The 15,247-nt window shown below is 44.3% G+C and overlaps 1 protein-coding gene across 1 annotated transcript in view; it reads right to left on the bottom strand.

Moving 5' to 3' along the window:
• Window positions 1–15,247, bottom strand: part of Pcca (propionyl-CoA carboxylase subunit alpha) — a 157,580-nt gene that overhangs the window by 1,969 nt on the left and 140,364 nt on the right. Inside the window, exons 11-12 of the mRNA XM_042696995.1 lie at window positions 12,597–12,737; window positions 839–916 (exon numbers count right to left, since the gene is read on the bottom strand). Of these exons, the coding sequence (XP_042552929.1) occupies window positions 839–916; window positions 12,597–12,737 (219 nt within the window). The remainder of the gene's footprint in view (window positions 1–838; window positions 917–12,596; window positions 12,738–15,247) is intronic.

The following is a 15,247-nucleotide window of genomic DNA, read 5'->3' as shown; positions in this document are numbered from 1 at the left end:
GGCCATTTTCCTACTAATGGTCTCAGTCACAGGAAGACAACGAAGTGATTGCTTTACAAAACAAAACAAAAAACAAACAAACAAAAAAAACCTATGCCAGCTGCCAGTGATTCATGCCTGTATTCCTAGCTATTCAAGAGGCTGAGATCTGAGGATCACGGCTGGAAGCCAGCCTGAGCAGGAAAGTCCATGAGACTCTTATCTTCAATTAACTATGAAAACGCTAGAAATAGAGCTGTAGCTCAACTGGTAGAGTGCTAGCCTAGCCTTGAGCAAAGCTCAGGAACAGGCCATCATTCAATCCCTGGGATAAGAAAGACACAAGAGAAGAAAGGTAGGGGGTAGGGAGGGAAGAGACCTCCAAGAAGTTTCACTCAGAAAACTTCAGCACTGACACATTTTTCTCTTTTCTCTGAATCACTAAGCTCTCTGTACATGCATGGGGTTTGCAGACTCTTCATCTACATAGACTGTACTCTTTGTGGGGAAATTATCTTGACTAGTTACATTTTTGCAATCTGTGAAACTGTCTCCTGCAGTGTCATCTAAGTATCAGATAACTAACTGCCTCCAAGACAGATGTAAACATTAAAAATTAAAGATCCCTTAATTTGAAAGATATCAAGGTGAAGAACAATTGTCCTTTGGCTACCTGAATATGCACACAGACGAACCAAGGCAGCAGGAAAGCGCTCCCGTGTGTTACTTTCTCCCCAGGGGAAAGAGAGGTTGTAGACACCACCTCTCCGGTCCTTTCCAGAACTGTGCATGACTCCAAAGTGGAAGTTCTGCCTCCATCACCGGGCCCGGGTAAGTAGGTGGGAACTCAGGGACATACCTTGCCAGTTTTCCCAGCTGTCATACTGTTCTGCATTTTCATAGCTTCAATCACACAAATTTCCTGACCTTCCGCTACCTGGAAAACAAATTTAAAATGGAATGAGATGTTTAAAGCATTCTAATTTTGCAATAATACCTACAGTGAAGCCATTATAGGGTACTTTGTCGCACATGCTGAAATGTTCATCAAAACAGCAACGACCTCTAACGCTTCCCATCCCAGCTGCATCCTTCAGGGACAGCAGAGAAAGGCTACTCCCCCTTATCCTCAAGTCCTCATTCATCATGAAATGACCAGATACTAGAGGTTTGGTGATGCTGTTTGTGGGGCTGCCCTGGGGACGGTACTCTCACAGAGGTGCTGGCAATCAGAATGTTTCCACTTACCTGCTATGCCTGGAATAAACAAGTTTCTACAGTGGCTTGAACTGGGGATGGGTGAATGGGTGCTGATGGATAGAGTTTCTTTTGCTGGGCACTGGTGGCTCACACCTGTAATCCTAGCTACTCAGGAGGCTGAGATCTGAGGACTGCAGCTCAGAGCCAGCCCAGACAAGAAAGTCCATGAGACTCTTATCTCCAATAAACCACCAGAAAACCGGAAGTGGCGCTATAGCTCACAAGCCCCACACCATGAGAAAAAAACAAAACACACAAAGTTTCTTTCAAGGGTGCTAAAAATGTTCTAAGATTAATTGTGTTGGTTGCAGACCTCTAGATAGATGAAAAACACTAGACTGTACACTAAAGGGGTGAATTACACTATGGGAATCTCATCTCAGGAAAGGGTTTTTTAAGGCATGTTTCAGATTATATTTCTGGGGAGCTGGGAATAGCAGCTTACTCAGTCAGAGCAGGAGGCGCACTGGCCCTCCCTCTGAGGGATGCACACATACTGCATTTGGTCCTGCACAGAGAGCCGCAGGTGCTCACTCAAGCCCAGCTTCTAGCATCTGCGTCTTACCATGAGGAAAATCCAGGCAGAGCTGAGTACAAACCCACGGGGGTGAAAGTGGAGGCCTCCATCCAGAAATCAGCTGTGACTAAAAGCCACTTTTTTCTTCAGTTTTCTCTGGCCTTGATGGGTAAGTACTGAGGAGCTAGGCCAGGCTTTTCTCTTAGCTCTTTGGCACAGGACCTCTGGCTCTTTGGAACAGTAGAATGAGACTCTGTGGGGCCTGGTGGGCATGCTGGACGGGGCTCCTGGACAGTCACATTTCAGTGCCTGTGCTGGCTGGTACCACAGAAGCGCCTGGAGAATGTTCCTTCCTGCAATCCCCAAATGATCTCCAAGTCCCTCTTGCGGCCCCCCGGGAGGCGCAAGCTGTCTTGCTGGCAGTGCCGCTTGCCTGGGCCCGAGCGTTCTTTCCTCTGCTGTCCAGGTGGGGGGCTGCATTCTCCTGGCACAAGAATATAGGAAGAGAGGGGATGCCAAGGCTCTGGGGCTGGCACTGAAGAGAAAGACTGAGAGGGGCTCTGAACACAGTGCTCACTGCCGCTTTTTGATTCGTTTCACCTGGCATCGACGTTCCGTGCACAGCGACTTGCAAGGGTTGTTCTTCAAAACGTGGAGGGCCAGAGATGGTCGTGCCAAGATGACACTGAGGCTCGAGTCCAAGGTGTTAGAACAGTTACTCCACACGTAATCGTTCCAGAGGCTTGCTTTCTCTCTTCAAAGGCAATCAGTAGCCAAGAAAGCCAGGAGAAGGACAGGTCTGCTGAGGTGCCCCTACCATTCAGCTAGCTCCCATAGGAAAGCCCCGTGGGTCCTGCCCAGGGCTTGCACAGAGCTAAGAGCCTGCCCAGCAGCCAGACCCAAATAACTTCAACCCACGGACGAGGTGCCCAGACAACAGAGCAGGATGACTCCCTGCAGACGGATCTGAAGCTCAACAGAGTGCTATGGGAAGTCTATCCAAAAAGTAGGGTCTGTGCTCTGGTCAGTAATCCCTCCACAGATAGGCAGACTTGTGAGCTGGCCTTCTACCTACCGACCTGGCCTGTCTTCCTCTGTTGGCATGAGGGTGCAGGACTCTCTCCAGCCTGCTCCACCAGCCTTTATAGGTGGGCACAGCCTTGTTCCTCTGCCAGCAGCTGTGTCCCCCCATTCCCTCTCTCCCATCTCTTGGGGTGTGCTGGCTCATCAGAATAGAACACTGCTTCCTTAAATGAATCTTCTGCAGCCCAGGGCCATACCAGAGGACAACGGTCAACCCAACAAAGATGTGTACAGCGAGCATGGTGAAGAACAGTGGACTGGGCCACCACCTCTGCCCTCCGGGACCTGCTGGGCCTGAGAGCAGTAGAGATGGAGAACGCACCTGGGGGGCTCTGCCATCGCTGATGATTCTCCCTGGCTGGCTCTGAGTGCTTGTAACATGGAGAGTTGCAAGAAGTTGACTATGAGCACTAGGTCCCCAAACCTCCGACTTAGCCTGGCCCAATCAGAAGTACTAGTGTTCCAATAGTCTGCTTCTGACTGGGTCACTGGTAATTTGATGAAAAGGATGTCAAAGGGAAAGCATCCTGACTGGAAGAGAGCCTGTCTTTCTGCCTGACTGGTAGTTTGTCCCAACTTGGAGAGTTAGATCCTGGGCCTTCTCCTTAGTTCTTTCCCCTAGTTTTGCTAGTGTGCACTGTCCCTGAGCTTTTTTGCTCAAGACTAATACTTTACCTTCCACTGCTGCCTTTTTGGTGATTAACTGGAGAAAAGAGTCTTGTGGACTTTCCTCCCAGGCTGGCTTTGAACCTTAGTCCTCCTGGGTAGCGAGGATTACGAGTAAGGGCCATCAACACCCAACTTGGAGGTAGCTCCAAGAAGATAGTGATATATTTTGTACAACAAGATCTTTGTAACACACACCCCAAAAATAACTCAGAGTTGGGGGCCAATGGCTTGCACTTATAATCCGAGCTACTCAGGAGGCTGAGATCAAGGATTGTGGTTCGAGGCCAGGTCAGGCAGAAAAAGCTACGAGACTTTTATCTCCAATGAAGCAGCAAAAAAAGCCAGAAATGGAGGTCAGACCCAAGCAGTACAGTGCCAAGACTGAGCAAAAAAGGCCAAGTCCAAACCTGATACCCCGAGTTCAAGCCCCAGTTCCAGCACAAACAAGAAACTAGTTCAGTCAGGAGAGCAGATATAGCTAGACTGTAAGCTGCATATCAGAGAATGGTGGCCATCAAACCACGTGCGCTCAGTCTCTGCAATTGGAAGATATGCCCCCAGGGCACCAAGCCTGGGTCCAGTTCCCATGAGAGGCATGCCAACAGGGCCTCCCCGCGCCACGGGGCTGTGTCTGGACCGCAGATCCCCCTGCCCAGGTCAGAGTGCTGGGCACTGACCCCACAGTGGCAGCACCTTCCAAATGCTGAGGGGGCTCAGGAAGCCAGGGCATACTCGGGCACACGGTGCAGACTCCTGAGCCCGTAGTCCCTGCCAGACAGCGCCCATGGCAGGGCTCGCTCCTGCAACATGTGTTCACACACGTCTCTCTAACACTTTTGTGAATCATCTGATAAAGACTTAATGAATGTGACAGGATGTCTCCAGTGTTAGGCTTAGTAACTGGTCACAAGCCTCACCAGTCTTTCTGATGAACCTAGTCGGCCTGATGTATTTCTGCACTCCCTGTGTAATTAGTGCAAAGTTTGGAGGCCTGAGTCGTGTATCTTTCATCCAGCTTATTGCATCCTCTCCTCTGACATGGGGTCAGGGTTCACATTCGCATCTGATTATCAGAGCAGTGCTCATTAAGCAGGAGCCAGCCTTGTCCCTAAATGAGTAAGCTGGAGAGAGAGCTCACCCCTTTTACTCAGCAGATTTTCACATGTTTGGGGGCCTGAATGTCACCCAGCATTGCTCTGTGCTGAAGAGTTTCAGACATCTCCAGCTGATGATTAATTGTGAGTGATGGGAAATAAAATCTAGTGAAGCCAGCTGCTTGCCATGGTCGGCAAAATGACTCTAATGGATAGAGGCTGCCAATTTTCCAGTTTTGCTGGCAAGTCTTCCAAGTGTAATTAAGGGAAGTTATAAATGATATGGAAATCTATCAAGTTCCATTTATTTTCAGAGGACTTTTTCCCCAGAGACTTTTATCTTGAAGCTTATAGTATGCTTTGTTGTGCTAATGATTTAAGCCACATCTTGTTTCAGATTAAAGCCCCCAATCTCCTTCCACCAAGTCCTCTTCACTCCTTCCACAAAGATTACAAACCACACAAGCGTCTCCACGCACGCCCCTCCCCTCCCGGAGCACATGCTCAGAGAGGGACACAGCTGACAACGCTGTCCCTGCAACTGCAAACTGCCACTGCCCTACAACCGCTCCAGGAGAGAGGCTGGGGGTGGGGAATCTCCATCAAGCACAAAAGAAAGCCCCCCGAAGTAGAGACTTGAGAGCTGCACTTGGGACGGGATACTCACCAGAAGGTGGGGTAGCCCACTAATGTTATTTGATTTGGAATAAAAGCATGAAAATGATGGCAAGGGCCTAAAATTGGAGATGTAAAGGATGACTGCACAGTATTCCATTTCTCAATTTCATCCTTCAGAGCCACAAAATGGGGGTGATACAGTGACTGGATGAGATTTACAGTAACAGCTGTGGTCTTCCCACACGAGGGAGGCCCTTCTAATGGACTGAGGTCTGTTTGCAACAGACGGGGAGGAACAAAACAAGGTTCCCTATTAAGAGTGTGGAGTCAGACTTCTGATCAAGAAAATCATTATGGGAGTTGGGTTCCTTTAAGACAGCCCCTGCCCTCTTTTGTCATCCAAACCCAGGGCTGTTTTTAAAGGCGCAGTTGTTTAAATAGAGGCAGGAGGACGCAAATGGCGTCAAGTTTGCTCCCCCCTCGGAAGCCCACTCACCAGCAACGGTAAAGAACGCAGAGGAAACGGTGCCAGTGGCATATGGCTTTCTACTGTGCTAAACATTCATACAAAAGACAGGTTCATCAGTCATTGGAATATCTGGATAAAAAATTAGCTCCTGATGGATGGTATTTTGAGCTTACCTGCTGCTAGTACATTACCAGAGAAACACAGGTTTTGAAACCCACAAGACATTAGAAACTGCAGACCATGAAACACAACACGTGCAGGAGCACATAATGTACGCCAGATTATACAAAATAATAAATAAGCTATTTAAACCCTCTGCCTAAAATTGGGCCCGCTGCAAGGAACCCTGGGTCACTTCTACACAGGCCAATTAATGCGCAGCATCTGCTGTATAGAAGCAGGGCACGGAGCACTTCCGAATGATTTCGGCAATTAAAAGAAAACTGTTTCCTGCCTGTTCAGACAGCAACTGTTTCCCTGCAACAGTGAGCACCAAATCGCTGTGTGCAGCTGAAAAATTCAGTCCCCTTTCTGGGGGAGGGGTGGGCGGGAGGATGAATTTTTATGGAAAAAGGGAGCCTTCTTTTGTTGTCCTATGTTCTGTGCTCCTGCCAAATGAGACAGAAGGCTCAGAAGCTTACCGGCCCGCTGCGGTCTCCCCTTCTGTTGCACCGGGGCCCCCGAAAACCAGGGATCAATGTCAACCCTGATGACTGCACCACACAAGAAAAAAAAAAAAAAACAACCTTTCCATTCCACTTTTAGAGGTTGTGCCACTAAAAACACAGGTGCCCATGTGCCACACATTTTAAGGTGCTGAGATCTGAAGAAGGCAGTTTGGGCTTGTTAAAAGGCAGGCTGCAATCTGATTATCCTGACTTCCTCTTTCTGAGCTGCACAGATAGGCTGTTTCCTGAGAGGACAGGTACCCCTCCCAAAGGACCACACAAGAGGTCAGCATCTAAACAAAAACGAAATGGTCATGAAATTACAAAGAGGAGAAGCAGCCGTCAGGAACGCCACCAAGCCTCTATCTGGAGATGCTGACAGCCTCCTGTGAGGACTCCGTGCCCAGCAGAGGCCCTCAGTTGAAAGCAGAGGCCCACGGCTGTGGTGTGCCAGGTGCTGCCTTGTCCCTCAACTGGGTATCCCTGGAATGGAGCAGTTGGGAACAGGGAGCTCAGGGAAGGAATGCAGACTGTAGCCAACATGAAACAAGTTTTGTTTTCTGAAACATCTTTAAAACAGAGAAAAATACTATTGCTTGCCGCCCTCGAATCTAGCTCCAAACCAGACCCAAACCCTACAGTTACAAAGAAAGCGAGTTAAAGTTGGTATCTTTTACAATATCTGCAAGAAGTCAGTCTAGATTGTCTACCTTTGTGAAGCAGGCTGTTTTAAAGGCTCAGTGAAATGATGGTTCTCATTCTTACATGAAGGTACTTTCAGTCTTGGTAAAGTTGAGAATGGTCATTCAAACATACTTAAAACAAAGATAGTGTGCTCTTTCATCTCAAGATCATTCCTTGAACAATAAAATAAATGCCAAATTTGCACAAGACTCTCCTACAGTATTTAATGTATTGATTGATCCACCGAAGTGCTTTTATGTAATTCTGACAATTATTACTAAGTTAAATTGTCAAAATTCCACCAGTTGTTACCCTTCAAACCAAAACTATCCCCAAAATGTAAATATAAATGCTATCTGAAAAAAAAAAAAAAAAAAAAAAGAGTAAAAGGCCAAATTCAGAAGAATGATTACCCCTGAAGACAGGGCAAGTTAGACTGAGAAATAGCATTGGGCAAGTTCATGGTGTGTATACAATGTCTGACTGCTAAATAAAATTCAAAACAAACATGGGAAAGGCCAACAAAGACTACACGATGCCTGTGCAGTTATTCTCCATAACTTTCTGTATGTTTGTAGTAGGTCATGTGTAAACGTTTCACAATGTTCATGAATATGTGAACCTCTGTCTACATATTAGGGAACACAATGTAGGAACTGGGAACAAAACTGGCATCCTGTGCAATAACCACTACTGCACAACATGAAAATTTACTTACCGCCATCCCTTGATGACTGTAATCAAAGTACCCGGAAAGTGGAACAACCACCCCACCGGCTAGCAGCATCGCTACCAGTTACGCACAGCAGGCTGAAGAAGGCACCTAGGTGCCACATCAGAGAAGTACGAGGCCAGTCCACCCTTCTCTGTAGACAGCCGAGAGCTAAGGCGTTGTCAAAGCTGTCCTTCCCAGAATGAAAAAATAAATAAACCAAGGACTCTCACCAAGTTTATTTGCCATTCCCTTAAGCTCTGCTGTAATGTCAAGTATCTAATCTCTGGAGTGGACGGGTGTGTGTGTGTGTGAGGGTGTGTGTACAAGGATGTACCAGGGACGTGCAATTCTCACAGTCCATTCACCCATGGGCTGGAGGCTTTCCCCAAGGGAGCAGATGCAACGGGGGGGGGGGGGGGGGGGGGGGATGAAACCTGGGTGTTAGCATTATTTCTATCCAGGCAATAGGAATAGACTACAAACATTGCATTTATTGGTATGCTGTATGGATACCATTTTCCCACAAAGGGCATTGTTCAAGAGAGCAACAGTCTAACATGGCTAATTGCCCTCTCTAAAAGGCCAGTCTCAACACCAAGTAGATCTGCATCTTGGCCCCATAAACATAAACATAAGGCTATCTTACTCATGAAAGCCAGATGAGTAGCAAGAAACAGCAGCAACAGGTACTTAATGCCTCCCTGTTATTTTACTTAGTGTCATAAATTGCCCATCAAAAAGAAATTTGATATAGAGCCTTCTTATGGGTTGTCTTGCTTTATTTTCTGATATAGTATATGAAAGTTTTTTATGAAAAATCTAAGGTGATTATAGAACTTATAAGTTGAAAGAATCATAAAAAAATGTACTGTTAAATATCTACTTAGTGTGGCTCTATTTTATTGGTTTGTTCTTGTTTTTTTCTGTAATCAAAAGCTAACAAAACTGGCCAAGAGTGGCTCACGCCTGTAATCCTAGCTACTCAGGAGGCTAAGATCTCAGGATCATGATTCAAAGCCAGTCTGGGCAAGAAAGTCCTGAGACTCTTATCTCCAATTAACTGGGGGCAAAAAAGCCAGAAGTGGAGCTGTGGCTCAAGTGGTATAGCACTAGCCTTGAACAAAAAAGCTCAAGGACAGCACCCAGAGCTTGAGTTCAAGTCCTAGCACTAGCACACACAAAAAAAGTAGCAAATGCACTCAAAAATAGTTTTATTTATTTTATATTTTAAATTCAAAATGAAAACCATGCATTGGAAGTAGAGATTGTAAGTCTAAGGTTAACACATGACAAGAATGTATTACACCATTATTCTGAAAGGTACTTTTAAAATTTTAAATACTTTTTTTGTTCAAGAATATCATAAAGACAGGTTTAAAAATTAAAACAGCTAAACAAATGTTAAATTTATTTACAGAAGTGTTCTCAGTTTATGTTAGTATTACATGTATGGAAAAAGTTATTTTTTAAATTCAACTTTCACTGAAAAAACATTTTCAGAAGGCATAAAAAAAGAGGTAGAAATGGATTTATCCATTTGTAGTTTGTGAGCTTTGTGTGTGTGTGTGTGTGTGTGTGTGTGTGCGCGCGCCTACGCGCACACATGCACACGTGCATGAGTATGTGTCTGTGTGTGGGTCCTGGGGCCTGAACTCAGGGCCTGGGTGCTGTCCATGAACTTTTTTGCTCATACTTAATTAGAGATAAGGGTTTCAGGGACCTTCCTGCCCAAGATGGCTTTGACCTGCAACCCTCAGATTCCAGCCTCCTGAATAGCTAAGATTACAGACAGGTGTGAGCCACAGGAGCTGGCTCATTCATGATTTTTTACTCTACTCACAGTCTACCTGTATTTTACTAAATACTAATATTCCTTCTGTATACATTCAAAAATTATTATACAATCATGTTGCTGCTACACTTAATATGAAATAGTTCATTACAAAGACAGAAAGGCATGAGAAACTTCTGCTAAGAGTATCTGAAACAAGAAGCTTTTGTACAGGGCAGGGAATTGTCCCCAGCAACTAGTATTAGCTCTCTGCCCCTCTCCTCCCCCCACTCCCCAAGCCCTCTGCGGTCACAGACCCCTTCCACACAGCACCAACGCTCTTCTTTCTCTATCAGGTTTTCACAGTGTTTAAACTGTTTGCTGTGGATGATTTACGTGACATTTTGGTAGAACTTATTAAGAGATATACCATATTATTTGTCAAATTTTTCTTAAAGCATAGAAATGACAGATTTCTATAACAAAATTATACATAAAGAAGAATAGAATACTTGAAAGAAGAATAGATACTTGCAAGATGAATAGAATACTTGCAAACCCTTGGTGGTGTGTGGATCCTTGTTTTCCTTGAAAGGACAGAGATGATTGGTTCCATTATCTTTCTACTGGTAACAGTGAAACCTCACTCAGCTACTGTTATTACTAAGAAAAACACAACCTGCCCTGCAATGTTCAAATGATTTAAACTGTAAAATTTGAAGTGTTTCAAGTAGTATTTTCTTATATTGGCCTTATAAAAAGGGCTGTGCCTTTGATCCAAGTGAAATTTCTAGTATTTTAATTACATGAGACAGAATTTATAAGAGATGTTGTTATAAGACCCACCAAATGGAACTTCTCACTGTGTTTTATCATGCCACATGACATGGAATATGAAAGGATGTACTGTGAGGACCCAAAGTGAGAAATTAAAGGACACAAGTATTCTACCTCAGCCACCAGGCACTCTTGGGCAAAGAGCATGTGGAATGAAGGTGAAGGGGACCAGACGACAAGCCCCCTCAATGCATGGCCCTCAGAGCTCTGACATAACACCCAGCCCCGCTGCTCTACACTGACAGGTTCAATAGTGATTTCTCCGATTAAACCATCTTGAGTGTTTAATGATTGATAGTAGCTACCCCTCTGTTGCAGGCACTAAACTCGCCCTTCTCCTTTTACCAATGCCTGGCAGGCCCACCTTAACTTACTGAGCAGAAAGTGCAAATGATGAAGATGAACCCTTCCTTTTAGTATATGGAAGAGTGAAGCCAGCGACAGTGTGGTTAGTAGCCTGGTCTTTAAACTCTTCGTGCATGTCCATCTGCTGAGCAAAGTGTGTGTGTGTGTGTGTGTGTGTGTGTGTGTGTGTGTGTGTGTGTGTGTGTGTGTGTGTGTGTGTGTGTATGTATGACTGTAACCTCAATCCTTCCTTGCTGGAGGCAGGAGCTTACTCCTTCCTTTACTACCTTCCTACTACTAACCATTAGTCTTGGACTCAGGTGCTAGCAAAGTAAGGATTTAAGCTGAATACTTATTGCTTACTTACACACACATACACACACACATACTTTAATTAAAGCCACTAGGACTGACAGGCACCGGCTGGCAGTACACTGTGTGCCTTCCAGAGAAACCTTAAGAATGAAAACAAAAACAAAAAAGAAAAATACCTACAGAAGTATTCTACAAAAAAAAAAAAAAACTCCAAAAAATACCCCAAATCCTTCATATTGCTTTCCAACCTATCCCTGAGACATGGAATCGCTAGAGATTCCACAGCTTCTCTGATGCATTACACATGCGACTGTTAGCGTCAAGGTCAAGGAGCGTTCTCTTACTGCCCCAATCCTGCAGAATGAAGATTCACAAGGCAAACACCTCCCTTAAACTCAACACACACACAGAAATTTCACAGATCATCTCTCCCACAGCCTCTCATCTGGTGTCTGTGGTCTCCATGAATGCTATTTTTCCCAAGAATTTCCATGCTTTCAAAGTAAATGGAGAAAGTCATCTAACCCGGCCTCTTAGCTTGTCTGGCAAGCCGGCAGTCCTCCTTTCATATCGTCAGGGGAAGAATGGGAAGTTAGTTTCCCAGCTTCCTATATCACTTTCCGGATTAATCATTTAAAATAATTGAACCTGATCACTTATACTAGGTATTCTTATATGAAATACTTTTCTAGAAGCCACTGCCAGCTATGTTAGTTTATTTCAGTGTTAACGGAATGTTTTATCTATAAGAATAAAGAAATCAGGGAGCATTTGAACACAATCTTTGTAAGAAAGCATGTAAGCCCAGTGACTTCACTCAGACACAAAAGAGACTCATGAAAGCCCATCATGTTTTGCTGCTGTCCTCCTGTACAGAAATAAAAATGCAAGCACTTAAGCCTTCTGAGATCTTGTGGCTGCATCCGGTATTCTTTTTACTTTTGGTACTAATCAATGTGGTCTAAAAACAAACCCAAAAAACAAAAAAGCAACACATGCCAGTTCATCCATAGCTTAGTTACCTTGAGACTGAACACATGGGTAAACATTAATGTGGCTTTGCTTTTGCTTTCACAAGGTCAAGATGAAAACCTTAAAACTGTGATCCTAAATTCTACTTCCCATGTTCCGGAAGTATGCTAGCACTGTACAGATTACAGGATTAACCTTTCCTGAACTCGCATTCCCAATTAGACATCTTGTCCAGAAATCACACAGAAATTCCCCACCAGAGGATTAGCAGTTAGGGTAAGGTTTTTTTTAGGACAGTGTCAGTACAGAGTCCTGGGGACTGAATGGCCATTTTTAGGTAAAATACTTCCCTGAAACCATGCATTTAAGAAATGCCCTCATTTTTCTTCCTCTCCCAGATCCTCCAGGGGACACACCAGGAAGACTGTTACTAACACAGTTTAAACATGAACCGATAGACAAAGAGTGCACAAAATCTACTGAGCTGTTCTGTGAGCACCGTGAAAGTCAAGAACGAACTGCGGAGGGTGTGACCGTGCGCTGCTCTGCTAGGCAAGTCTGAGTGTTACACGTCCCCACAGAGGTAGACGCAGCCCTTACCATGTCTCCAGGTTTGACAGAGACGGCCACCACCACGCCTGGCATCGGGGAGCGCAGAGTGCTGCTTGTGTCCTCGGCCACTTTTTCTGGCATAAACTTGTTCAATTCTGCCGCAAGTTTGGTAAAGACGTGCACCTTGTACTTGAAGGAAAACAAAACAAAACAAAAGCATAACGAAGTTTAAATGAAGAACTTTCCTCTAAAAGTAATGTTCATACAACATGAATTTTCAGCTTTTTTTTTTACTTTAAATTGTCCTTTAAATTATATTCGAATCCTATTCAAAATTCATTTCTGACAGATATAGGCCAGTTATTTTAAAAAATATTTTTTGAAATAAGTACTATAGTTGTTAATTACTAATAGATAACAATCACTTAAATCTTGAAGAAAAACATCTGAGACTTTATGAAGTAAACAGTGAGAATTTTACTCGTATTCCCTTTACTGCACGCAAACTTTTCTGGGGCAGCTCAAGTCCCCGGCACCGGATGGAATGACACTGTGAAGACACACCAGTAGATGGCAGCAGACTGCTGTCTCAAACCTATGCCCCGGCAGGTCTGTGGCACTGGCTGGATCACAAGTTAAGACAAAGGGTTTCAGTGTTCATTTTAGGCAAAACAATCTTTAAAATTCAAAAAAAAATTTTTTTGGTAGCAGATAATGTTAAATTTATAACCCGAAAAGTTAGCTTTTGTTTTTAGGCATAGTCTTTTTGATATAATAAGATGATTAGGATACAGAGAGATGCACTGAGAGTATCTTCTAGATGGAGAGAGCATCGCAAGATTTTAAAAACGCAGAGAGAAAACAATATGCACAGCCATGCGTTTTCATGGCATCTTCGGCACATGGCTCTCTCAAACAACTGGGACATCTTTGAGCCATTCTAATTGAACAACATGTTTCTAATAAAAATCCTTACTGAATGGGAAAAATCCCCGATCTCTGAGTCATGATTTGATCTACACAAACAGAAATGGGTAACATGGTTTGCTGGAGCCACTACCAGAAGACTCTGGTGAGTGTCTGGGTGAGACAGAAGCATTCCGGGAGCAGCTCCACTGTGTGGAGGGAGGGCTGCTACTCAAAGCCTCCTGTTGGCATCTCGGTGGCAGGAAGGCAAAGGCAAGAGCTGAACTCACCCTTTGATTTCCACACAGGGACAGAGGAAATCTCCAAGTGGTCTCTTTGCTGGACCTATTTAAAAGGGGTGGGGGAAGGGCTCCAGCAAAGAGCTTTGATAGCCTAGGTTCCAAGTAGATTTGCAACACTGTGACAGGTTGAATAATAACATCTTCTGCATGTTTCTTTACTCTGGAGTGTGTGTTTTGCAATCAAGACTTAACAGGCATCTGCCAGTTTCTGAAGGATATGATCCTTAAGTGAAATTACAGTGCAAATAAAAGCTTTTTGCTCCTATTAAAATTCATCTGAGTCATAAGTGGCAAGGGAAAAAAGCAAGGAGAGTGCACGCTGCTGTCAGTCTAATAAACATTCTGGGCAGAGCGACTATTTATCGCTGATGAATTGTACCGCCAAGTCCTTCATTAAGCCTATGGGGGAGGTAGAGGAAGAGGGGAGCATATAATTGGGCCAAATTGTACATTTTTAGTATCTGAGCTCCCTCTGTCTTGGAAAGAAATCTAGGATCACTGGAGTCAACTAAAAAGTTACGTTTGTGACTGGCATCACCAGCTGGGCTGCAACTGGTAAGGGCTGCACCTCGTTTTTCAATGTAGCACACAGGTCTATTTCTTTCCCTTGTTTTTTTTTTTTTTAATAATTCATCTTCAAAATATGAACTTTGAATTCATCGAGAAAAGTATCTTTATACTTTCAGGATAATATGAATATGAACCATTTACCACACAAGGTACACAAGGACTCATTTTTAGCTTCTCACAAATAAGCCCTCAGAAGAATTAAGTGCTCAGCACCATTTCTCCCAAGAAGTGACCAGATCCTGACTAAGACGGAATCTTTTTTTCTATTTTTGTAACTTTCATATCTTCTGGATTCCTTTCTCTGTAGGGTTCCTGCTTTACTTGGAAAGAGATGTAAAAGAGGAACAAAACTCAAGGCCTTTAGATGCGGTCTTTGTTATTGATGAGATGTTCCTTTTCCTTTTGTATTTGTTTATTGTTCTTAAATCTGTTTGGGGATAAATGACTTATTGTAATCACAAGTAAAAAATAACAACGAAGTCAACGCCTCAGGAGAGGCCCAGTTGCTCATAGTTGACTTTAAAGTGACCTTTCTGAATATAAAAAAAGGAGGCAGAGAGAAGGTTCTTTTCTTAAGATTACCTTTGATGTTGGCCTGACCCTTTCCTGTCCACACATCCCCACACAAATGCCCTCTTAAAACAGCCTCCTCTCGTAAACAGGCAGTTCTGTTTGCACGGAGTGTGCCCAAATGGGGCTTGAGCAGGACACAGCATACGGGCCCATTCGAGTGAACTGACCTGGTGAGGAGCAGAAGTTTTTGATGGCCTAGAAAATAAGTCATCAAAGAACACACACTGAGTCACATACACTGGCTTATGATCCAAACGGTCTCTGGATTCTTTGGGGCCACAGTATAAGAACAGTGCCCCTGAAGGGACTCAAAGATTCAAGTCTGGTAGCATTCCCCATGGGTTTGGG

This window comes from Dipodomys spectabilis, unplaced genomic scaffold, assembly GCF_019054845.1.
Source record: "Dipodomys spectabilis isolate Male_0828 unplaced genomic scaffold, ASM1905484v1 ptg000215l, whole genome shotgun sequence".
NCBI lineage: Eukaryota > Metazoa > Chordata > Mammalia > Rodentia > Heteromyidae > Dipodomys > Dipodomys spectabilis.
This window is presented reverse-complemented; position numbering and strand designations above follow the sequence as displayed.